This window comes from Lynx rufus, unplaced genomic scaffold, assembly GCF_022079265.1.
Source record: "Lynx rufus isolate CCGP_SWC_20201006 ecotype Redwood Valley unplaced genomic scaffold, mLynRuf1.p SCAF_4, whole genome shotgun sequence".
In the NCBI taxonomy this organism is placed as follows: Eukaryota; Metazoa; Chordata; class Mammalia; order Carnivora; family Felidae; genus Lynx; species Lynx rufus.
In genome coordinates, this window is record NW_025814856.1 from 56,449,210 (window position 1) to 56,475,050 (window position 25,841).

At 57.5% G+C, this 25,841-nt stretch overlaps 1 protein-coding gene across 1 annotated transcript in view; it reads left to right on the top strand.

The window, feature by feature from the left end:
- Window positions 1-25,841, top strand: part of IQSEC1 (IQ motif and Sec7 domain ArfGEF 1) — a 73,556-nt gene that overhangs the window by 41,847 nt on the left and 5,868 nt on the right. The window contains 9 exon segments of the mRNA XM_047095318.1: window positions 3,246-3,407; window positions 6,402-6,524; window positions 8,059-8,225; window positions 13,132-13,271; window positions 13,761-13,790; window positions 15,317-15,442; window positions 16,658-16,757; window positions 19,268-19,429; window positions 20,274-20,450. Coding sequence (XP_046951274.1) covers window positions 3,246-3,407; window positions 6,402-6,524; window positions 8,059-8,225; window positions 13,132-13,271; window positions 13,761-13,790; window positions 15,317-15,442; window positions 16,658-16,757; window positions 19,268-19,429; window positions 20,274-20,450 — 1,187 coding nt within the window.

Sequence of the window (25,841 nt, forward strand, 5' to 3'; positions counted from 1 at the left end):
TCTGGCACGCTGGCATCCATCATAGGTTGGCCAGGGGCTCTGTTCATCAAGTCTCTCAGGGACAAGACAGCGGGGTGTCCTTCCCGGTTCCCTGTGGCAAGAGAAGGCACCATCGCCATAAGGGATCATGCAGCTCCCATAGGAAGAGCATTGGCCAAAGCATGTCATGTGGTCCCCTAACTGCCACAGGGGGAGGTGGGAGGGCAGCACTCATGACTCATCCCGCCTGTGTCCCTTCACCCAGCAGGTTACTGTGTGTGATGCCTAGCAAGATCTGTGGGCACATGCCCTTTCAGTCAGCATGGAACAGTGTGAGGGAGCAGGTGGATCCAGGACCACCGCCTGGCATGGCCCCCAGGAGCACGCTGGGGGCCTCACTGCACTGCCAGGGAGGGTGGGGCCAGCACAGTCCTGACAGGCAGGGGACTCACAGCAGCAGATATCCAGTGCACTGGCCACGTGCTATCAAGGAAGTTGCTGAAGGCCAGGCCACTCCAGAGGCTTCCTTGGATAGCCACATTCATCCTGACCCTGGAGCTCCCAGCCTGGCCCGCACCCCCCACCCCAGCTCCCTTCCATGCCTTCTGCCACCACATCTTCCCTCTCAATTGCTCAGCGAGCTCCTAGTCCCTGCGCAAGGCCCAGTCAGATTCCTTCCTCCTGCGACATCACTGTGAAACCTGCCAGGTGGAATCAGTCCCTCCCACATTTGGTTCAGACTGGGAGCTGGGGCCGTTGGGTTCAAAGTCAGATCCACCAGCGAATATTGTCATCTCTACCCTTGAGCTGTGTCTGAACACTGGCTGCTCTCCCCACCTCCTGCACTGTAGTCTGGATGCCTGTGGGAGCCTCCTCACTGGGCTCCCACTTTGGACCTAGCCTGGCTGTTTACAGAGCAGACAGCGGGAGCTTCTCAAGCATGGACATCAGATCCCATTATTGCCCTATTCTTAATATACTGGGGCTTCTCACCCCACTCAGAGGAAAACCAGATTCCCCCTGTGGCCTGCACAGTGCTGTGGGGTCTGGCCCACCCTCCCTGCTGCTTTTCTGCCCCTCCCCCCACGCCCCCACTCTCAGCCACCCTCAAGCAGCTTCCTGGTCCTCAATCCTGCAAAACCCATGGCTGCCTCAGGGCCTTTGCATGCACTATTGCCTCCACCTAGGAAGCTCCTTAATAACTTAGGTGCCCAATGTCACCTGCTCAGAGAAGTCCTCTGATTCACCCGCAGGAGACCTTCCCTATACCCTCCTGCCATCATTCTGTCCGTTTGTCCTTGAGACCAAGGGTTAGAGCCTGCCTTTATGCTAGGCATTCATTCATGACCAGCCCTGTTCACTGCTATCATCCTGAGCTGGGCCTAGTGAAAAGTAGACTCTCTGTCCTTAATCTTTGAAGAATCCGCATTCCCCTGGCCCCTTGTAAGACTCTCCCTCCAGAGTGCATTCTGCTTTCCCTCTGCATTCTGCTTCTCCCCGGGTAAAGGAGACCAAATCTTGGAAGTCTGACATGCTGTGTGATGTTGGCAGGCTGGGCCTGGATCTGGGCCCCATATTGGGGATTCAGGGGAGGGACCAGGCAGGCCCCAGGGTGGGTGGCTGATGCAGGGTGCCTGAGCGAGGAGGTCCAGCCCAGCTCTCCAGTCATTGCCACACAGGAGCACAGGCCCAGGAGTGCCAGACGGCCTGATTTTTCAAGAGAAGCCAGAAATCTGGATTCTGTGTTTAGCTCTCCCAATTTCTAAATGCTGACGACTAACTAGAATTCTTTCTGCTAATGTCGCATGAGCTAAAGAAAGCCCATCTGCGGGCTTGCCGCGGTGACCCCTTGCCACAGGGCTGGGGTCCTGTAGGGGCTGGCGTGGAGCAGGGCTGTGAGGGAGCATGGCCTGCCCTGACCACAGCATGAGCAGCTGAGTGGCTGGGGAGGCCTGGGACGGGAGCAGTTCTAGGTTGGATACACCAGAGTCATGGGGAGGAATGGGGTATGTGGCAGGGGGTGGAGGTGGGGTCCCACCAGGGGTGGGGGAGCAATGCTACTCTGTCACCACTTCTGTGCTGGGCCCAGCTGGCCAGCAGCTGCTCCCTGCCAAAACTCCTGAAGGCGATGTTAGGGTGTGTGGTCATCCTGGGGTAAAAATAGCAAGGTCACCTTGCAGCAGGAAGTTTGCTTTCGCTGGCAGGTGGAAATACAGTATCTGCCGGACGCTGCCGTCAGCCAGGAGCTGCATGGTTTACGGGGACAGGTGGACACTGGCTCTCACCTTCCAGGCTCCTGGGGGACAGCAGTACACGGATCTCTACCTGCTGGAGCAAGGGAGGGGACAGCTCCCAGTTAGCGGGTAGCCCTGCTGACCTCACCCCTGCACGGTGCCAGGTACACCACAGCGGTTCCACAGCTCCTCGGGCCCGTCTGAGGCTCGGGGGTTGTCAGAGGACACCTGCTTTCCGAGGGTCACACATGCGGCCCCGTCACACCACCCTGTGAGGTCAGCCAAGCCTGTCCTGGGCCTCCTGCCCAGCCCCTGAGGGGGCTCCCTCCACCACAGCCCACCAGGGCCCCAGGGCTCCCAGTGCAGGTGGACACACTCAGCCCTGCAGGGCCAGCCCAGCCCTTCGCGGAAACTCCCTTTGCCCAGGAGGGGTCAATGCTGCACCTTTGCTTTCTCTCCCATAAGTTGGAGCTAGTCACGAGAACCTTCCATGGTGCTTACCGCACAGATCATTCCAGGCACCTGACTCTGTTCAAACTCAGGAAGTCCTTACAAGGGTGGTTGAGGCCCCTGGTGAGGTGACAGGGCTGTCAGTCTCCTAAACAGCCCAGGTTACAAGAGTACCGACCGGCAGGGGGAGTGTGAGAAGTAAGTTAATATGTGTAGGTGCTTGGACATCGGTGTTCAGAGTAAGTGCTCAGCGCCTATTAGAGACTGTTTACTCTCGGTGGGTGGAGGTCAGGCCAGCATATGCTGGGCAGGGGTTCCAGTATGCCTGGCTGTGAAGTACAGGGCAGTGCAGAGTGGTAGGGGGGTGGGGAGGGTCCCTGCTCCAGCACCCGTGCCCACACTTCTGCCAGTGGCCCAGTCCCAGCCCACGCCCGGTGCACAGTCTGGGCACTCCCGGGTTCCCCCATATAGCGGGCTCCGGGCGGAACAGGATAGGGCACTTAGGGTGCCCAAGGAGGAGAGAGGCAAGCCAGGAGGGGCTGGGACACCCAGGGCTAAGCCTTTCTCTCGTCCCATCCCCAGGAAGCCTGAGAAGGGCGTCCAGTACCTCATCGAACGTGGCTTTGTGCCTGACACGCCAGTGGGGGTGGCCCACTTCCTGCTGCAGCGCAAGGGCCTCAGCAGGCAGATGATCGGCGAGTTCCTGGGCAACCGACAGAAACAGTTCAACCGAGATGTGCTGGAGTGAGTTCCACGGCTGGGGGGGCGGGGGCAGGGACCTGCGGCGTGCGCAGCGTCAGATTGGCCTGCTTGCTGGAGCATACACCCAATCCTCCCCTTATCTCTTTATTGCTCTGAGACACAAACGGACGCCCCCCGCGGGTTCATACATCACACCCTGCCACATACGTGTGTGCTTGCACCCTCGGGCACCGTATGTCACACACGGACCCCACGGGCCCCCTGGCACACACCCTCAGCACCTCCATCCCTCTCCAGCAGAGCCGAGCCACTGCAGGGCTGGGGGGTTGGAGGTCTGGGCTCCCTTCCCCAGCCTGGCTACCAGCTGTCCCAACACGCCCTCAGGGCGAGGGGTGGGGAGCCCAGAGAGACCCCCGGTGCCTCTCTCCCCTGCCTCTTTCCTGCCTCTCCTGGCTGGGAGATCTCAGGGTGAGAGTCCAACCATGGCTGACAGCCAGAGCCCTCCCAGCTACTTGGAACTCTGCAGAAAGCCGGGTTTCCAGCTCCCTGGAAACTGCCAACAGTTTGAAAAGCTCGGACCCCAAATCTCTCCATTCCTCCTTGAGACTGCCCTGAGTAGACAGGTACCCTGCGCTTGGACCCTTGGGTCTGTTGTAGTGCAGTTACTGTGCACAAGCCCTGTGTCTTCCCCTCACACGCAGGGGTCGGGGGATGCCGGGTCTCGCTAACTCCCTCTCTCAGAGGAGGAGCCAAAGCTGCAAAATAGCATGGCACAGGGTGGCTCAGGGCCTGGGGGAGCACCTCCAGCCCGTTGAGGATTTTCCTGACCAAGCAGCTGCACAGAGATGTAGGCCAGGAGCAGAAATCAGAGCAGGGTAAAGAGCGGACCGTTAGTAACAAGGGCAGCGCCCTGCATCCGTCCAGCTCTGCCCCACGGGATGAAAGAACAAAGCAAGGGGGGCGGGCTCGGGCCTGCTGGGGCGAGGCGCCTCTGCAATAAGGAAGAGCCTGGCCATGTGTGTTCCCGCCATCTCTACACTTCCCTGGGAGGAAGCAGGCATCTGCCCGGGGCCTCTTTTTTGGCTCAGGGAGGGGCTGGCCTCGGTGCTCCCCCCATCCCCACACACACACCCGGACTCACGTACACACGTTTGTCCTCATTCGGGCATACGGACGCCCACTTGTACACACAGGTAGATGCGCAGGCACACAGGATGCAGTGAGCCAGGCCTTTGGTGGCAGCTGGCTGTGCCTGGCACCGGGCATGCCCACCTGGGCTGCTTTCTCCCTGCTTGGCATTTGTGTTCCCCCATCAGGAAAAGCCTGCTGCATTGTTAGTGTGGCTAGTGCCCCTCTCTCCCTTTAACCCAGCCTCAGGAAGCAGTCCAGGGGAAAGCAGATGAGGTCCTTAGAGAATTGGGCCTAAGGCTGTCTTGGGCCAGCCCCCCATCCCCTGCCCCCGTTCCTGCATTCCCCCCCACACACCCCAAGCTGGCTGCTGGTGGTAGGAAATCCAGGCATTGTTCTTCCCCATCAGAAAATAGCAGCAGCCTGAGGAAGTAGCAATCCTAACCCCACCCCCCACCCCCCACCCCAGGCGTCCAGCTCAGATGCTAGTCAGCAAAATTACTCCGTGTGGCCCCCTCCCCCTCCCCCACCTGCTCTGCCCCAGCCTCCGAGGATGCTGCCCTCAGAGCCATGAGCACTCAGAGAAGTTGGGGGCAGCACAGTTTATGCCCAAGCCCATGGCACCCAACAGAGGGAGGGTGGCCCTGGAAGCGAGGACTAGGCCCCCCACGGCCGAGGCCTCTGCAGCCACACCCGGGGTGGCCATGGCTTTGTTGCAGATGGATACACTGGACACCAGAGCCTGCTGAGTGGGTCCCTGGTGCAGACCCCACCTTCTCTGTTCAGGAAACGGAGCATGCTGTGCTGGGGGGCAGCGCTGGGATGAGTGGAATGAACCAAAACCCGGTTACCAGCGCCTTCTGTCAGCTCCGCCTCCACTCGGCGGATTGGCAGATGAGGATGGCAGAGGTTCTCCAAGATGCCTCTTGAAAATCCCCGGCAGGGGCGCCTGGGTGGCGCAGTCGGTTAAGCATCCGACTTCAACCAGGTCACGATCTCGCGGTCCATGAGTTCGAGCCCCGCGTCAGGCTCTGGGCTGATGGCTCGGAGCCTGGAGCCTGTTTCCGATTCTGTGTCTCCCTCTCTCTCTGCCCCTCCCCTGTTCATGCTCTGTCTCTCTCTGTCCCAAAAATAAATAAACGTTGAAAATCCCCGGCAAAACCCAGGCACCTCGCCCCAAACCCTCCACGTGGGAGGACCGGCTCAGGGCAGAGTCACTGCCCCGAGAGTTAGCACCCTGGGCCTCTGCTTCCTCCTGGAGAAGATGGGCACGTGCTCCTGGCATCCCTCTCGGACAGCCCGAGCAGACCAGAGCAGTAACGTCTCGCTTTGTGCCCTGTGGACCGCGTGCCCCGAGAGCCGATTGTTTGTGCCCCGGCGGCCTTTATCAGGAGCAGCCATAGGCTCTGTCTGGCTCCTCTGTAGAAAATCACACACGTACGAGGCGCCCGGGTGGTGCAGTTGGTTAAGTGTCTGACCCTTGATTTCATCTCGGGTCATGATCTTGCAGTTGTGTGAGTTCAAGCCCACGTCGGGCTCTGCGCTGGCAGCACGGACCTGCTTGCAATTCTCTCTCTCCGTTGCTCTCTGCCCCTCCCCCACTCACGCTGTCTCTGTCTCTCTCAAATAATTTTTAGAAAAAAGAAAAAATTACACACATAGATATAAGCACTAATGTCTTCCCATAGTTTCAGGGGGGGTCTTTGGGCTACATAATCTGAAGTGTTTGCTGATTGGAGGAAGCCGGGCGGAGGACCCTCCTGGACAAGAGGCGGCCGGCCGTCCCGGCTCCAGGCAGCTCAGCACCTGCCCCTGCACTGACTGCCTTTGCGCTCCGCCCCCAGCAGGAAGGCCGGCAGAGGCCCTGCAGGCAGCAGGCGCTGACGTGGCCTTGGTGTCTCTTTCCAGCTGCGTGGTAGACGAGATGGATTTCTCCGCCATGGAGCTGGACGAAGCTCTCCGGAAGTTCCAGGCACACATCCGGGTCCAAGGGGAGGCTCAGAAGGTGGAGCGGCTCATCGAGGCATTCAGGTCCGGGGCGAGGCAGGGCGTGGGTGGGCGTGGGCAAGAGGAAGGTTGCTGGTCGTGAGGCCCAGGGCCAGGGCCCGAATCCCCCTTCACCCCCTCCCCTAAGCAGGGTCAGGTGGCCTTGCCCTTGCCTGGGGAGATGAGGCAGTGGCCCCTTCTGCATGCCAGGGGCTGTGCTGGTTATTGCCAGAAGCAGACTTTTGGACAGTCCGTCTTCCTCCAGGTCCTCATGAGCGTCACTCACTCGTGAGCCCGTGTCCCCATCGTCCACCCATTCACAGAGGGCAGCCAGTCTCACACAGTGACCCAGAGCACAAGCTGCAGAACCACACGGCCTGGCTGTAGCACCCGCTCCACCGCTTACTAGCTGTGTGACTTTGCACTAGTGACTTCATCTCTCTGTGCCTCACGTCCTTGCCTATAGAGTGGGGATAACGAAAGCACCTACCCTGGACAGAGTGGAAGGACTGAACCCCTTTGGACGTGTGGGCACGCTTAGCCCATGCCTAGCATGACAGAGCCCACAGTCAAGGGCAGCTACGACCCTACAGTCATTCATCCCGGGACTGTGTGCACAGTGACTGGGTGGGATCCTCTGTGCCCTTGCTGGGTATGGGACACACGAGTCAGCCACTGACCCAGCCCTCCAGGCTCAGCACCACTGGTGGGGCCAAGGTGGGGAATGAGGACACAATAGGAGGACAACTCTGGGGCCCTGAGGGGGGCGTTGTTCAGGCACTTCCTTCCAGGAGGGCTTCTTGGAGGTGGCGGCACTAATGGAAAAGGCAGGATTGAAGCCCACGTCATCTGAGCTGTGATAGCCACTGCCTTAGTCCTGGCACCCCATGGTTCCTCTTCTCTGATCTGCCCCCCTCACCCAGCTCCCCCTGAAGTCCCCAGTGGATGGGGGCCTCTTGGAGTTTGGGGCAGGGGCGCACATTTGAGGCAATGGGAACAATAAGCAGAATACATTAGTGAGGCTGTTGCTTCAGCTGCTGTAACAAAGATGCTCCAGCAGCCGTGGCTGAAACAAGATGGAAGTGCATCTCCCTCTGAGCTGGCATGAAGGAGGCCCAAGCCAGGCTCCCTTCATCTCAGGGTCCCAGGGAGCAGGGCCAACACCCACCACCACAGGAGAGAGGAGTGGGCTCTGCCTTTTAAGGTACAGCCTCGAAGATGCCCACATCCCATCTGCTCTTATCCCATTGGCCAGAACTTAATCACCTTCTGGGCTGCATCCAATCCCGAGGGAGACTGGGGCATGCAGTCCTCCTCCTAAGAAGTCATTGCCAGCCTAAATACAGGTGGGAGATGTAACCAGTGTGAGAAGGAGAGAGTGGATAGAGCGGCCCTCTGCCTGGCAGGTGTTATTTACCCCCGTTTACCAGATGTAGAAACTGAGGCTTATAAGGCAGCACCCGGCCTCAGCCATTAGGTGCCAGGGCCCAAGTGATGGTGGCTGCCGTGCATGAGGGCTAGACCCACTCCCTGCCCTGACTGAAGTGGTCCTGACCCTGCTCCCTCTCCCGGCCCCCAGCCAGCGGTACTGCATCTGCAACCCTGGGGTGGTTCGGCAGTTCCGGAACCCAGACACCATTTTCATCCTGGCCTTTGCCATCATCCTGCTCAACACAGACATGTACAGCCCCAACGTCAAACCTGAGCGGAAAATGAAGCTGGAGGACTTCGTCAAGAACCTGCGAGGTGAGCGGCCCCGGGACCCAGGCTGTGGCATACAGCCGTCCCATACTCTGCACACACACCCGGCTGGGCATGGGGCCAGGACGGGAGTGCACTGGGCGCAGGGCAGCGCAAGGGAGCTGGGCTCCAGCGCACCCAGCCATCGCACACAGGGGCCTTGGGCGAGCACCGGCTCCACAGACACGGCACAAGTCATCCTGAAGAGGGCAGACTCCTGTCACGCTCCGTGACACACACTGGGAGCATGGACGGAGTGACCTACACCCGGGTCTTGTGCTGTGATGGTTTTAGCTTGTTTCACAAAGAGGCACAGGGATTTGACAGGTGGGCAAGCTCAGCTCAGCTCGGGAGGGCCAGGCCAGACATGGTCCACAGAGGCCGATGGGGTGATGTGAGGGAGCACAGTCGGGAACAGGGCAGGAGGGGGGAAGCCAGGCAGGGGAGGGGCCGGGCAGAGAGTCTGTGCCACCATCACTGCTGTGCCCTCTCCTACACTCCGTGTTCCTCATGAAACTGACTTGACTTTTTTTTTATGTTTATTTTATTTTTGAGAGAGAGAGAGACAGAGTGGGAGCAGGGGAGGGACAGAGAGAGAGAGAGAGACACACACACACAACACACACACACAGAATCTAAAGCAGGCTCCAGGCTCCTGAGCTGTCAGCACAGAGCCCGACATGGGGCTCGAACCCACGAATCGTGAGATCATGACCTGAGCCGAAGTCAGACACAACTGACTGAGCCTGACTGACCCAGGCATCCCCTGACTTGCCTTTTGTGTGTATTTTTAAGAGGAACCTTATATAAGCACACTGTAAACAGGAAGACCGTATCATTTGCCACACGTAGGCAGCCATTGTAAAAATGAATTCAGTGGACGAAAACACCAGGCCGGGACTAGTGGCCCATGTTAGACAGGTGCTAACGGTGGGCAGCAGGAAGGAAGGCCTTCCTGGTGTCGTTGCAGAGGAAAGGAATTGAAAAGGAGACGGCTGTCTCCCAAGTGGCACCATGTTAGCTGACAGCATGTCCTCGTTTACCTGGAGTCCCTGCAAGGAGGAGGAGGGACTATGTCCTTTTCCTTGGGAAACACCAAGCTGCAGCAGGCTGAGATCCCCTTAGGGTGTCATATTTTTTAAAAAAAAGGAAAAAAGTTGGTCTGAATCAGGTCCAACTTTGTCAGCTTGTTGAGCTATTTTTTTTCCTATCCAGTTCTTTAAGTCTTCTGAACTGATGACAAAACTTTAAGTTTTTGATCTTTGTTGCGCCATTTAAATTTCCTATAAAACCACCGCTCTGTCGTCCCCTTTCCTGGGGCAGGAAGGCCCTCCCCTCCCCTCGCCGGGGTTTGAACTGTCCTGATGCGCCCCCTGGTGGTGGGTACCCTGCAACAGGCCAGCTAATGGAGTGCCTATCCAGAAGAGTGCCAAGCTGCCCGCTTTTCCCAGCTGGGCTCCAGGACCTGATCAGTCAGGGAAGCCAAGGGGCAGGGCTTGGTTCAGACCAACCAGACGTTCATCCCCTGCCCAGAACACTCATGGTGTGTGGCCCTCTGCTAGATCTCAGGGGTGCTGTGGACCCCAAGGAATTCAGGTCTTAGCTACAGTTCCCAGGAAGCTAAGGAGTCTGGGAATTTTCTTAATGGCAATTCAGCACCAGAGCATGAGAGAGCAACCAGCAGATGCTTTGATGGGACAGGGGCTGTCTCTCCTCATGGGGCTGAGCCTGATTCTGGTCTTCACAGGGTCCCCCGTGGCCTTAGCGTGTAGGCCTGTGCTCCCTCACTGCCCAGAGAGCAGGCTGTGCGCTGCATGCTGTTGGTGACCCTATGCGCTGGAGTTTAAAGGTCTTTGCGATTTGACTCTGATTTTTTTTTTCTGCCTTTAGACCTCACCCACATAATTGGGACTCCCCTGTATGGGGAACAACAGGAGGAGCCTGAAATGATTAGCCCAGAGGAGAGAAGGCTCGGGGAGGGAAGGGTTGCTCAGTCAGATTCTGCCAGTCGGCCACCCTCACATCAGTGGCTTTGTCGTTTGTATCCGGCCTTGCACCCGACCATCCCAGCAGTCTGGGGGAGTTATCATCCCACTTCTCAGGAGATCAAGCTGTCGGCTGTCTCCCAAGCCTGGACCGTTCCCTCCAAATCCCATCTTTTCAAGCCAGGAACTCAGGAGTGTTCTGTTCAGTCTTCCTTGTGTTCAGAAGGGTAGCCAAGGCAGAGGGAAGGGATCTGCCCAAGGTCACGTCCACGGGGGCAGGACTCTGGTTTCCCACAGCCTGGCTGGTGCTCCGTACCAGGCAGACGTCCAGCTTGGTGTTTGTAGAGGAGACCTTCCCCCCTGCACACACTGGGCGCATTTTCTCTGGAATTCCTCACTCTGGTTCCCCTGGGGAGACCCTCAGCAGGAGTGCCTTTGGGGGGTTGGAGGGTAAGCGGGGGAGGAATCGCTCACCAGCATGGCAGCCAGACGAGTAATGATTTTCTTTTATTGATGTTTGTTTTTAAGTTTTCTAGATTGATTTCTTTTTAATGGCTATTATCCTCACATAGTTTCAAAAAAAAAAAAACACAGAGTAAGACAAGCTAGCAATCACATTCTTTGGTATTTACCCAAAGGAATTGAAAACCCCGTACATCCACACAAAATCCTGCACAGGATGTTTATAGCAGTTTTATTCATAGTTGCCAAAACTTGGCAGCAGTCGAGAGATGTCGTTCGGTGGGGGAACAGATACATAAACGGTAGTCCATGCAGACAATGGAATATTATTCAGCACTAAAAAGAAAAGAAGCCATGAGAAAAGAGGGAGGAACCTTAAAAATGCATACCACCAAGTGAAGGAAGCCAGTCTTAAATGGTTGCATACCATAGGAGGCCAGCCATATGACCTTCTGGAAAAGGCAAAACTATGGAGACATAAGAGATCAGTGGTCACCAGGGGTTGGAGGGAGGAGGGGCGGAGGAGGTGGAGCACGGGGGAGTTTTCGGGCAGTGACACTATTCCACCTGACTCCATGGTGGTGGAGACGTGTCGGTAAACGTTTATTGTCGTACGCACAACACCAAGAGTGAATCCCAATGTAAATTATGGATTTTGGGTGATAATAGTGTGTCAGTGTGGGTTCACTGGTTCTAATAAATATATGGCTCTGGTGTGGGAAGTTGGTAGTGGGTGGGGGCTGGTGTTACGGGGAAATCTCTGGGCTTTCCCCTGAATTTTGCTGTGAACTTAATTGCTCTAAAACACAGTTCTAAAAAATAGTCTGGTTTTAAAAAATGTGTGGGGTGCCTGGGTGGCTCAGTCAGTTGAGCATCCAACTCTTTAAAAAATTTTTTTTTCAATGTTTATTTATTTTTGGGACAGAGAGAGACAGAGCATGAATGGGGGAGGGGCAGAGAGAGAGGGAGACACAGAATCGGAAACAGGCTCCAGGCTCTGAGCCATCAGCCCAGAGCCCGACGCGGGGCTCGAACTCACGGACCGCGAGATCATGACCTGGCTGAAGTCGGACGCTTAACCGACTGCGCCACCCAGGTGCCCCTGAGCGTCCAACTCTTGATATCAGATCAGGTCATGATCCCGGGGTCATGGGATTGAGCCCTGTGTTGGGCTCTGCTTAGGATTCTCTCCCTCTCTCTCTGTCCCCCCCTTCCCTCTGCCACTCTCCCCCGCTCTCACACTCTCTCTGTAAAATTAAAAAAAAAAAAAAAGTATGGAACGGTGGTAGCAGAGCCCCTCCCACCCCTACCTGTGTGCCCAAGGCCACACCCTCCCCCTTACAGTTCCGTGTCAGTTCCCTGTGGTCGTCCTCATTTTCCTGGCAGCTGTGTGGTATTCCATTGCACGCGTGCAGGAATGGCTTAACCAGTCCCCTATTAATGGGTAAATGGGTGAATCCCAGTCTTCCGCTCTTTGGAAACCATGCTGCCATGAGTGACCTGGTCTGTGCATCATGGCCCATGGGATAAATTTGCCCAGGACGCAACCAGTGGCCCAGAGGGGCTTTGAGTGTATCTTTGTGACCCTCCCACCAGCAGTGGGTGGGAGGCCCCTTCCCACAGCCTCGCCAACTGCGCAGGTTACCAAACCTCTGGACCTCTGCCAGTCTGTGGTCTGAGGACTGGTGTGGGGTTGCGTTTCTCTCTTGAGTGGGGCCGAGTTTTCCTCACAGCAGTTTTTCAGGGTATAGCGGAAAGGGTGCATGCCTGTTGTCAGAACAACCCGGCTTCAAGGCCAGACCCCAGCTTCTGTGCACGTGACGTGGGACAACAGCTGGTGGCGCTGCTCAGGTGCACGGAGTTATCACTTTCTGGGAACGCACCGCCGCTGCTCTGTCTTCCTCACGAGACCTTCGTGAAGTCACCCGTGCTCTTGGTGGCCCACTTCACAGAGGACCCCCAGCGCAGAGACTCGGTCCCACGGCTCGTGAGGGGCAAGGCAAGAACTTAGGCCCACGCCTGTGGGAGCCTGAAGCCACAAACACCAGCTTCACAGCCACCCCCAACCCCGGGCCCTTCCCCGAGCCTTGCTTTCCCAGCTGCGGAATGGAGACGGTCACACCCACCCAGCAGGGCCGTGGTCAGGATTAGCAAGCTGATGTTTATAAAGCCCTTGGAGCATGGCTGGAAGCTGGCACAGCCCTCTGCGTGCTGATCTGGGTGGCTATGCTGGCCTCGTCCTGGCGGAAGGATCCTAGGGCATTTCATAATTGACTGAAGGCGTTCAGTGGCTGTGGGTCTGGAAGGTCTTTGGTTCTGCTGAGGATTGATGAAAGGGATTGATATTCTGATTGGATTTAGAAACTTGGCAAATCAGGGGTGAGCCTGGGGCCCCAAAGCTGAGCGGTGCCACAGCCACCCAGACCCTGGCCCGCCCTGATGCCTGGCTACTGTCTCCTGCCCAGGTGTGGACGATGGTGAGGACATTCCCCGGGAGATGCTAATTGGGATCTACGAGCGCATTCGCAAGCGGGAACTGAAAACCAACGAGGACCACGTGTCCCAGGTGCAGAAGGTGGAAAAGCTCATCGTGGGGAAAAAGCCGGTATGTGGTGGCCCTGCATCCCTGGCTCCCTCACTCCCACCCACCCCCACTCCATGCGACCCCAGGCCTGCCCCACTGGCATTAGCTTTGGACGGGGGCCCTGATGCCATTTGGAACCTGGCTTCTTCGGGGCATAGTTGGGGGGGGGGGGCGGTTCGTTTAGGTTTAGGGTGGCTCCTGCCTGATATTGGGGAATAATAACCATTGGCCCTGGGTTATATTTAAAGAGAGCCTGAGGCTCTTAAGAAACCAGCCCAAGTTGCGCAGTGGTCCCTTGGTGGCCTGGGAATGCCCTTATCGGCCTTCCCAAGTTCTGGCAGCAAGGAGGTCTCCTGAGCTGTGTGTGGATGTCTGGACAAAGACTATGGGAACGTGCCTGTGGAGGGGTGCTTACCTACTCGGATGTCATCCCATTAGCTCCCTCAGGTCCCAGGTGCATGCTTTGGATCATTAATATCTTTTCTTGTTTGTTTAATGTTTCCCACATAGATTGGATCCCTGCATCACGGGCTTGGCTGTGTGAGTATCCCTCTGCTTTTACATCCTGGCTGATATCCCGCCCCGGGTTGGGGTTGGGGTGGGGGCGGGGAGGTCCACCATGTTCTGTGTTCACCTCCCTGCATCCCCTGGTTCCCAGATCCACAATTCTGGCTGCTTGAGTTCCTTTCCGGAGTGATAAGAAATTTGATTTTCATAGTTCTCCCAGCCTCGAACCTCTGCAGGCCCAGACTGCAGCCACCTGGGGAGAGTTGTGTACCGTCAGGCCAGGGAAGATGGTGTCCCTCCCTCTCACCCGGCCCGGTTGAGCGCAGAGGCCAAGGCTTGCCTCTGACCCGAGGCACTGTGCCCAAAACAGATGAGGCTGATGGGCCATTGCGGGCCTGCCCACCCAACCCGCCCTCTGCCGCCCACACTCCACTGTCACCACCTTGAGCAGGTCTGCCTGCCTGCTCACCCCAGGAGCAGCAAGGCTAGCCTTGCAGTCACGTGGCACTTTCCTTATGTGTCCGTCTTTACCCTTCACCGGGCAGCCTGCACTGCAAGAGTCAGCGTCACAAACCTGTCTGCTCCCCCCTCTTCCCACCTTGGCCTAGAGACAAACCACTAGATGCTGCCGTGGCCAGCCCTCACCCACCTCTCCGGCCCTGCCTCCCGCCACCCTCTCCCCTTCACGCTTTTATTCCAAACGATGCCCCTCCCTGAGCACGCCAGCCTGGGCCAAGCCCTTCCTCCCATCTTCCTGATGCGCTGAGCTCGGGCCTCTCACCACCAGGGCACCCGTTGCAGAGTGAACCCTCCCTGCCAGCACATCCCTTTACTAACCTGCTGTCTCCTGCGTGAGCCTGGGTGCTCTCAGAGCCGCCACTGGGCCTCCCCAGTGACTTGTCACCGCAGCCCTTAGACACCATACAGGTTGTACCTGGCCTTGTGAGTGGCTCGGGCTTCGGCAGAGTGGGGGCTCACGTGAACCCATGGCAGGCGTGCTCCGCGTGGAGGCCCAGGCCAGGCCCCACGGGGTGGTGTGGCTGCCGGCCCAGGAGTTGGGGCAGGGAACCATCAGAAGCGTCAGGATTCTTTAGGAGGGGCCTGGAATCCTCTCTCGGCTCTGCACCTTCCCAGTTGTGTGGCTGAGGCAAGTTGCTCAACCTCTCTGTGCCTCAGTGTCCTCATCTCAAGTAGACGCTCTGGAGAAATCTTTGCCGGGACTAACAGGCTTATGTGTGTGATGGGCACTTTGTGGGGACTGAGAAATCACGAATTCCTCACTGTGGGGGCTCCTGTGTGCACGTGATGCTCTAAGACGTCTGGGACCTGCCTGAAGGAAAGGAAAGGAGGTGTCGTGAGAGGCAGGGACGCTTTCCATGGCCCTTCAGGAGAGCTCCTGAGGAAGAGCAGGGAAAGTTGCAAGGAGTCCAGACACGTCTGCTGTGTGCGGTTGGTGGGAGAAGGCGTTTTCGAAGGCCAGGCCCACAGGCTGGGTTCCCAGCGCACAGGGACTGCAGCGGAGGGGCCGGGGGCTGACGCAGCACTTCCTCCCCATACAGGTGCTCTCTCTGCCCCACCGGCGGCTGGTCTGCTACTGCCGGCTCTTCGAGGTTCCAGACCCAAACAAGCCCCAGAAGCTCGGGCTGCACCAGCGAGAAATCTTCCTATTTAACGACCTCCTGGTGGTATGTGGTTCCCCAGAGCGTGTCGTGGCTGGGACCCGTGGCTCGGGGCAGCCTTGAACTGCAGCTCCGTTCTCCCATCTGGCCTTGTGCGCCTGCGCTTGGGGAAAGGCACCCACGTGCGTGGGGTGGAGGTGAAGGGGATGGAGTCAGCCCCACGGTCTTGGGTTACAAGAGGCAGAATCTAACTCACAGCATGGCCGACGAAAACGGGGCTTCGTCAGCTTATGTAAAAGCCCAGAGGGGGGTGTGGGGCTTCAGCCCCAACTATTTCTAGAAGCTTACACAGCGTCAGCGGGACTCCTTTATTAGGCTCTCTGTCTCTCAGCTGCGTGGGCTCCCTTCTCAGGAGCTCTGTCCACAAAGAGAAAGTCAGTCTCGGCAGTTACAGGCTTAATCCTGCCCCCTCCCTGCATCCCTGGCCACCAGGGGGATTTTCTTGGGAAGAGTCAGGGCAGAGGTCTCACTGGTTCCCGTGCCCATGCCTGAGCCGCTCACAGGGGCCAGGCAGGTGCAGTGTTGTCTCATTGGCTAAACCTGGGTCACTGCTCACCCCCAGGAGTGCCGGGTGCAGAGAGGGGGTTCCCCAAAGGGAAACTGCGGAGCCCTTGCCCAGAAAAAGGTGGCATGGATGGTGGCCACCGGGGATAAAGATGCCCCTGGAGACAACGGGGGGAAACTGTCCCTTGGGTCTTTGTCTCTCCTGCATGCCCCGGGCTTTCTTGCTAGAGGCCCTTGTCCCTGACCCCTACCTGCCTGAGGACCAGCCACTTCTCTCTGACTGCTGAGGTTGGAATCTGGACCTGTGGGTTTCAAGTCTTTGTCAAGAGTCCCTGACCTCAAGCAAGTGACTTCAAATTCCTGAGCCTCCGTTTCCTCCTCCAAAATCTCTCAGGCAGTCACAGAGCTCCGGTGGGGTCCTGGGTGTCAGAGCCCGGCCTGGCGCCTTCGGGGTCGTGTGCAGCGTGGCGCCTGCCACCTCTCTGCTGAGGGGCTTCATCGCCAACCAGGACGACAGCTGGGATTCACGGGAGCGGAAGCCAGCATCCATGTCAGGATGTGCCTGGACACACAGGCCTGCCCTGCCCCAGAGGCCTCCCGACCTCTGCACTGCCGAGAGGGTTTTGACGTTAGTCTCGGTCAGAATCCCGAGCACCCAGAGTTGCCCCTGAGCAGTGCAGGTGATACGACTCAGCCTCTGTCTCTGGCTGCCCCCAGGTGACCAAGATCTTCCAGAAAAAGAAGAACTCGGTGACGTACAGCTTCCGACAGTCCTTCTCCCTGTACGGCATGCAGGTTCTGCTCTTCGAGAACCAATGTAAGTCCGTGCTGGGGGCCTGCCGCGGCCCGGCCGCGAGTGTGCGTGCTGGAGCACTCGTCCACACATGGCCGTGTGCCACGTGGCAGAAACGGTGTCACAACTCCCACCTTGTAGTCACGAAGTGCTGTGCTCCCCAAGGATCTCCCCCTGGGGATCTCCCCCAGCTCTCCCACGTGTGTTCCGTATTCCTGCTTCGCCAGCAGAGAGAAGGTTGCAGGCCAGGGGTCTGACGAGCAACAGTACCTGGGGAGAATTTGATAACATTGTACATGGTGGTGATCGCCTTTGCTTTTGCTCCTACGTCTTCTTACCGTGTGGTTAAGATTTATTTAATTCAGGGCGGAGTGGATTTATGCCAATAAATTGTTGCCCGGAAGACACCAAGTAAATGGCACAGGTGATGTGCAAACACAGGCAAACAAACAGGTGCAGGCAAGGCCTGGGGGGCTGTAGGACAGGAGCCTGGTCCTGAGCGGAGAGCCCGGGTGCAAATGCGTCAGGACCTAGCAGTCCCCGGGCCGCATTCCCTTTGTCTGTAAAGTGGGGTGATAGCACCTACCTCGGGGACTTAAGTGAGTTCATACATGAAGTGCTTAGAGCAGGATTTATTCTTAGGTGTTATTGGAGTCTTCTCTGGGTATGAGTGGGCCATGGGGCCTGAGGACTTGGAGGAGGAGCTGACACCCCCACTGACTTTTTTCTGTTGACCTGGTCCTTCTCTGATACCCAAGCCCTTCCCTTTACCTCTCTCCCTCTTTGTCCCGTCCCTGTTGAAGGTCCCTGAGCTGTAGGCTGAACCAGGCCTCCTGAGATGGGGGGGTGAGGGGGAGGTCCTGTTGCCCTGCCCATTCTGCACTGGCCCCAGGGGAGGACCGTTCCAGTCGAGCGTCATGATATCTCCAGCAGCAGGGAAGCCCTCATCCTCTCGGACAGGTTGCCAAGCTACCGTCTGATCCGCTTTCAATCTGCAGGTTGAAAAAGAACCAGGGACCTGTGCCTGGGCCATCCCTGCCTTGCCTTGGTTTCTACCAGGGTGGAAGGTGGCCTCAGGTGCCACCCCACATCGTCCTGACCGGCAGGCCCTCTCTCCGAAGGGGTGGCGGTGGTTGTGATGCTCCCAGCAGTGGGCCCGACCAGACTGAATCTGCAGGCAGAGGCTGTGCCCTCCTCGTTTTTACACTCCCAGGGCTCAGCCCTCAGCCCTGAACCCAAGGTCCTGGCATAAGCCCAAGAGTCGACACTGACATTTCTATGGGACATGCCTTCGTAGCAGGGATCTCAAAGTGGTAGCCGTGGGTCAGTCGCAGCCCAGTTATGTGTTTGGTTTACACATTTTAAAAAATTTGTTGAGCTGATACTTAATATCTAAAATTACTAAAATTGGGGGCACCTGGGTGGCTCAGTCCGTTAAGCGCCCAACTTCATCTCAGGTCATAATCTCACAGTTCGTGAGTTTGAGCCCTGCATCGGGCTCTGTGGTGATGGCTCAGAGCCTGGAGCCTGCTTTGGATTCTGTCTCCCTCTCTCTCTCTTTGCCCCCTCCCCCCTCACACTCTGCCTCTCTCTCTCTCTCTCTCTCAAAAATAAACATTAAAAAATTTTTAATTAAAAAATAAAATAACTAAAATTTTAGATATTTTTGAGTTTTCTTGAAAACCGAGAAGGTTTTTTGCTAGGCCCACATTCCCACGTCACGTGGCTGTCATGGGCTGCACGCTCCTCCCCCCCACCCCACCCCCACTCACTCTGTTGCTCAGTCTCATGTGGTTTACTTCCTACATTTATGGGAACACACTAGGCATTTGAGTTCCCAGCCTTGACTTAGGTCTGAGCAAAAGTGGGATTGGTGTGTGGACCAAGAACCTCCAAACACCCAGTAGCTGATGCTTGATTCCCGCTGAGGAGAGAGGCGCTACCAGGGGACCAAAGCCACAGAGACTCTGTGAGCTCGGAGGTGGCACCAGGCAGGTCACAGGCCAGAAAGACAGAGCACTCAGCATAGAGTGCATTGGGTATGGGGCGCCCATGAAGCACCCAAGGGAACTGAGGGTCTGGAGGCCACTTGTGAGAGAACAGAGCTCAGTGTGCACTCAGAATTGCCCAGAGAGACCATATAAGACTCCCCCCCCCCCCCCAGCACAGGACACTGACTCTGACTCCCGGACTCCACCCCTGGCCATTCTCGAGCTTCAGGCAATGACCAAGGACCCTGACTTGAAGGGTCTAGGTTCCATGACCTTCAGGTTGAGGAAGGATGGGGGCCCTGACCTCTGTTCAGATTGGCCAAATCTGCCCCAGACTTCTGCATAGAACAACACAGACCCAAGTCAGGAGATGGGGATTTCCTGGCAGTCTCTCTGGTCTGCCCTGTGGATGCCTTTCCTCCCTGGTTAGACGTGTCTGCTGAGAGCCTGGACCCTTAGACTTAGCATTTTCTTGACCGGCAGAGAGAGTGCAGAGAGCACCCAGGGATCCATGGGTTCTTCTCCTCCCCTTCTCCTTTGTAGACTACCCCAATGGCATCCGGCTCACATCTGCTGTCCCCGGAGCAGACATCAAAGTGTTAATAAACTTTAACGCTCCCAATCCTCAAGACCGGAAGAAGTTCACCGACGACCTGCGGGAGTCCATCGCGGAAGTGCAGGAGATGGAGAAGCACAGGATAGAGTGTAAGTCCCAGGCCCCCTGGAGAGGAAGAGCCAGCAGCCCCAGCATCTTATGGGACTTGCTGGACGCGGCCATTGGCTCCCATCTGGTGCCAGGGACTCTGGGGGCCCACAAAAGTGAGGTGCCCTGGTCTCACCTGGCCTTCCCACAGCCCTGTGACAGGGCAGCCCCCATACCTGGGCCAGAGGAGGTGGCATGGGGAGGGCAGCAGAGGCCTCCGCATGAGAGTGAGGGCTTCCACGGCCCAGGCCCATCCTGCCTGTGGGACCACATGGCATGCCCTGAGAGAGCCTGGTTCCCCCGTCGCCCCACGAGACGAGATTTCCCGGAGATCCGGAGCTGATCTCGTTGCACCTTGGTGTGCTTACTCTTCTTTCGTCTTCCACGTCAGGGAAGTCACCACCAAGCCCATCCTGTGGGTTTCACTGGACTTGATTATCATCTTTTCTCTCCTGGCTCCCAGCCTCACTCCCTGGAGACACACAACTACCCCCACCTTTGGGCCCCACACAAAGGGTGGGCAAGGTCGGGTTACCCCTTGCTCGTCCGCAGACCCAGGCCAGCCAGTCTCCTTGCCAGCCCTCAAGCCTGCAAAGTGACGGTCTTTCCTGCAGACCCCAAGGCCCGTGCCTCTCCAGCCTCCCTTTCAGAGTTTCCTTCTGGCTCCCTTTTGTCAAAGGCAGCATTCACACCTTCTCTTTCTTTCCCAAGACAGCCGTGGGCCCTGACTTTTCCTCAGGCCAAACAGATGGCAGCTGGGCGCGATGCCAAGCCTGCACAGAGGGCCCAGGGCCTCCCCCTCAAGGCTGTGTTTCTCTCACTGGTCCCTCGCCCCCTCTGTTTCAGCGGAGCTCGAGAAGCAGAAAGGCGTCGTGCGGCCCAGCATGTCCCAGTGCTCCAGCCTCAAAAAGGAGTCCGGCAACGGGACGCTGAGCCGAGCCTGCCTGGATGACAGCTACGCCAGCGGTGAGGGCCTCAAGCGCAGCGCCCTCAGCAGCTCCTTGCGGGACCTCTCCGAAGCGGGTAAGAGCGGGCCAGGACCCCCTTCCTAGCCCAGCACACGCAGGACTCAGACCGGGCAGCTGGGGCACGCGTTGCGTGCCGGGAAAGGACCGCAGTGGCGGCTGGTGGCGGCAGGGCTCGGACGGAGTGCCGTTGGGTTTCCCGTGACTGTCCCCAGACCGTAGTAGCATCTGACCACACAGAGAGGGCGTCCCAAAAAGGCCAGAGGAAACAGGATCCAGTTGTCAAGGCAGAACAGCCAGGAGGTTACCCCTATTCTCCCTTTCTTCTTCTAGGGGTTTTATTTATTCTTTTACTTATTTTCCGGAAACTGCTCTCACACAGAGCGAGCCAGGCCCCACTGATGGATGTGTCCCTTGTCCTCTGTGCTGCCGCGTCCCTGTGTTTTATGCTGATGAATGAAATGGAGTGAAGCCCTCGAAACTGTGTTTGGAGACCCCCCTCTCCCACTGTCCCTGGTCTCATTTCCCTCACAGAGGTCTCCCTTCCTGGGAAACCCGGGCCCCCATCTGGCCCAGAGGCAGTGGCCGCAGCTGCCCCCTGGATGTCGGGGCAGTGGGGGGAGGGGGGGAGCCCTGGCACAACTGTGGTTTTTGTTACTGTTTCTTTGTTTCTGTGTGTGTTTATTTGCTGCCAGCCTCTTAACCCCTAAGCAAGCAGCACCCCTCAAGCCTCCCAGATTGCCCAGGGGAGGAGGTGTGTCTAGAGTGTCAGAGAGCTTTTGGGGCAGCTCACCCGGCCGGGTCCCCTGGGCCAGCCGCCCGTGAGTGTTGTTTAGCCTGCTTTGCCTACAGTGCTGTCAGAGAAGCTGTGGAGGGACAGCCCCTGAAGCCCCCCAATCACGTCTCAACAGGCAGCTTCTCCTGGGAGGAGGCTCCAGCTACAATGGAGCAGAGGTTACAGGACGTTGTCCCACAGAGGGCACGCGGCTCCGGGTGTCCCGGCTCTAGGAGCCTGATTGCAGGCCCTGGGTTGTCGGAAAAGACCCTCTCGGGCCAAGATCAGCCGCCTCCTCTCCAGGGGCCCGGCAGCCCCCTCCCCTTCTCGGGGCCTCACCCGCCCCACCCTGCCTCGGACATTACCTCGTGGCCAGCCCTGGGCCCCGCTACTAAAAGAGCCCGCTCATGACTCCATCCCACACCTGCCCCACCGGCCGCACTGCCTCCCTCCAGCTTACTCATTTCCCAGAAATTTTTTTTCTTTTTTTTCTTTTTTTGAGTTGGAATTTTTTTGTCCTTATTTTGTCCTGTCATTTTTTTTTTTCATAGTAAAAATCAGAAATCCATTGCCAGCATGAGGGTTCACCCAGGGTTTCTCAACCCCAGCACCATTGATGTTTTGTGCCAGATAATTCCGTGCTGTTGGAGGGTGCTGTCCTGTGCACTGCAGGATGTTTACCGGCATCCCAGGCCTCTACTTATGAGATGCCAAGAGTATCTTCCCCCCCCTCCCCCCGTGTCATAACAGACAATAATGTCTGCAGAAATTTCCAGGGGTCCTCTGGGGGGCAAAAATCACCCCTAGTTGGCAAAGTGCCACGGGTTGAGAACCACTGGTTTTCCCTATGGCTTGTTAAACCCAGCTAAACGTAATTGGACAGCTCTGGGCCTCTGCAGGCTGGTAGCCGGGACCTCTGTTTGGGTTTGTGCAGTGGCGTTAGGCCTGGCCTCTCTGTTCCCTGATGCAGCACCTGGAGGGCGGATGGGTCCCGTCCAGTCCCTCAGGTAACAGTGGCTCTGTTGAAACCGAGGCTCCCAGCGTGGCCAGCCACACCTAGGACTCCAGCTCCTGGGGGTCAGATAGAGCTGCACCCCCAGGCCTGTGTGAGGGACAGAGCGCTGAGGTTCAGCTGCTTTCCTTCTATCGTCGCTGTTGCCGTTGTCGTTTGGACATTCTGAACTAAGAAAAACTCTAGGGATTGAGTCTTCCCAGGAGACCATGTGAAGAATCCCCCGGGAAGGCAGCCCCCTGTCCCCAGGAAGGCTGGAGGGTGTGTTTGAGTCCTGGCAGCTGCCAAGGCCCCAGACTGGGAGCCCTCCACGTGCAGTCTCCAGAGGGAGACCGGCCAATGTCGGCAGCCATCCAGGAAGATGCTGGGCTCAGCACCCGAAGACGTACCCCGGACTGGGTCAGAGTGAAGCTCTCCGGAGGCATCGTCACTCTCCCCACCGTGGCCCTCACTAAGAGGGCTGCTGGAGAAGAGGCAAGGCCTCGGGGATACTCTCTCCCTTCGGGAAAGCTAGCGCTCAGTTGTTGGCACGTCACTGCTCTGGGGGCGTCTGCCCTGGACCTGCAATCACACATCATTCCGGGTGACGACACACCTCAGACGTGGATCTCCCCACCCCCCACCACCAATTCTCTCCACACGGTCTTCCTTCGTCCGGGATCCATGCTCATTTCAGTGGCACCAGAGCCCTATCGGCCTGCGATCAAGGGCCTGCGTGGACCGGGGACACAGGTGTGACTGGGACCTTAACCCCTGGCCCAGATCAGTCAAGTCATGATGGACGCTATCCCCAAGCCCCCAAGGTCCTCCTGCCCCTCCCAGCCAAGCTGCCCAACATCAGTCTCCAGAGAGAGGATGTCTCCCAGAGGCCACGGGACCTGCCTGCACCTGTCATTGCTCCGGGGCCTAGCCAGAGACCTGCCATGTTCTGCCCCAGGGAACCTGGGAAGCCCTCTCGGGGGAGATTTGGTGGCTCCTGGTGGCCAGTGTCCAAAGCAGCACCTTCTCAGCCTCCAGCATTATTAAGGACCACAGGGTAGGACCCTGGGTTGAGAGCCCTTGCTGCATTCTGTGCCGATACCAAGAGGCAGGAAAAGGCTGTGAAGAGCCATGCTGGGAACTCCTTCCAGACGTGGTTACTGATCCTGGCCACAGTTGGCCTGGCAGGGCCTGATCAGGTTCTGGGAGAGGCACTGGGCAGGGCAGGGCTCCTCTGTGGCTGGTGCAGGACCGCCCCCCCCATCTCGCCAAGACAGAGGGAGCGTAGCAGGAGATAGAGTGCAGGTGAGGGATAGTGTGGGTGCATGGGTGAGAGCCACTTTCCCAGCATGCTTCACCTCCATTAGCACATGATGTGCACCTGTGTGCACACACCCAGACACAGGTCTATGGCGAGCAGGTGTCTGTGGGGTGTGCCCATGACTAGGGGCTCTGGGACTGGACTGCAGACAGCAGTGAGGTAGGGATACCTCACATCTCATGCTTATTTGGGAAATTGAAAAGATGGATTCTGAGAAACTTAGCATCACTCAAAGACATCCAAGTTAAAACTGTCCTAAGTCTTGGCCCACTTGGGGGCAGGAGGAGGAGGGTTTTGTTGTACTTCAGGGCAGATACCACACAGAGCCCCCAAACCTAGCTCCAGGCCTGGCCTAAGTCCCCTTGAGAGAAGCACATCAGTCGGAAGACATTGCTGGGCACTGGTGGGGCGGGCTGGCCTTCCTGTGTCCCTGGTTTTCAGTTAGGGGAGCCCTCTAGGCTTCGAGGGGCCAGAGAGCTGATTTTAAAACCGCAGAGACAGCAGAGATCTGACTTCAGCATTTCTGTATGGTGCCACAAGATCCCGAGTATCTGATGCTCACGTCTACCCTACTCAGAGGAAGGCACGTACCCATTTCACAGATGCAGAAACTGTGCTAAAGAATCAAAGGAGTGCTAGGTGGGGTTACCTCTTCAGCCAAAGAGCCTCATTCTGCTCTATGTCCCTGGACCACTGTGTTGGGACAAAAAGCAGGAAGGGAAGATGGCCAGCCTCTCTTCTCATACGAGCTGAAAGATGAGGATATGTGACGACCCTCATCTTTCTTCCAGCTGGGAATAAGGGCCAGGTCCTACGTGGTTCTCCCTGGTCCTCAGCAACTGGTGGAAAACAGTCTTGCCCTAATCTTCTGTGTGGCCCTGTCCTGAGCGAGCTCTGAAGCCCTCTCACACATGCCAGAGTCTAGCAAAGTTCCCAGCTGGGACTCAGGTTTGGGGGTTGGCAGGCCAAGCAAAGGGACCGAATGTCCCCCGAGTCCACTGTTGTATGCCCAAGATCAAGGCTCCGTCCCAGTACACTCAGATGCCACAGTGAGGCCTGAAGGACCCACAGACCCACTCTCTACCCCGCACAGGGCCAGCTTCTTGGCCACAGAGAGGTGCGTAGCAGCCTTTCCATCTTTCAGGCTCCTGGGCTCACTCAGCCTGCATTCCGCTCAGAAGGCAGCATGGCCAAGCTTCCCAGCCCCAGAGATGGACAGGCAGACCTGGGTGTGAGTCCCGCTCGCTCACTGTGGAATTGGACAGTCGGTCTATGAGCCTCAGCCTCCACCTCCTCCTCCTCCTTGGCACAAAGGGACACCTGTACTGCATTGCTGCGGGGCTTGACCAAGAACAAATGTGTTCGACTCGTGGCCAGGGCTGCACAGGTGGAAGCCTCCAGAACATCAAGTGGGCAGCCCCTTCTCTGTCCCCTCTTCCTATCTGCTTTCCTGAGGGCTGGACAGAGACCGGACCCCGAAGCTTGGGCACCCACCATTCTTGCCAGCCTCAGTGTCCTGCAGGAATCCATGGAGAGGGCCTCCAAAAGGACCCTGGAGGCCAGGCTGAGCCTTAGGCCTCCAGAACCAAGAAGACACAGCCTTCCTGTAACACAGCCAACATATATTGAGTGCCTACTATATGCCATGTGCCGGGGGGTAGTAGAAAGCCATCGGCAGGCAGCGTTCACAGCTGAGGGAGCACTTGTGGCATCCGGAAGGGCGGTACCCGCAGAAGGGAAGCAGGACTCTGGGCTCTCCCAGCAGACCCTGACCCTGCCTCCTGCCCCTGGCCAGGGCACTGCACAAAGCAAACAGTTGGCTCCAGAGGCACCAGCACATTTGAGCTCCCCAGAAGGAAAAGACAGGACACCAAGTTTAGTTTCCTCCTAACCATCAACCCCACCCTGCCTGCAAGGGGGGAGATGTATATGTATGTGTGAATATGCATATACATATGTATATGAAATCCACGCAGTCAGGGCCGCACAGGACCACATCTTGTTTGTTTTGAGCCATTGGAGAAGCTGCCCCTGTCCCATCCCCTGTTGGCAGGTGGCTGGAGCACAGGGCATCTGGCCCCCGCTGTGCACGCTCCCCAGCCCACCTGGAGGCATCCCCCCACCCCACCCCCCACCCCCCAACAACAGACTGCCAGTCCAGGAGAAGGGGTATCAAGTTGGGGCTGGTTGAAAACGAGTTTTTTTCTTTGAACTCCCCCTCCTTTTTTTTTCTTTTCTTTTTTTTTTTTTTTTTTTCTTTTGAAACTCATTACTGCCCTCCCACGGGCTTCCCTACGGAGCCAGTCCTCCGACCCTCCCCCCGGCCTGTGGCAGTGGTGACCCAGGGCCAGGCAGGCGGCGG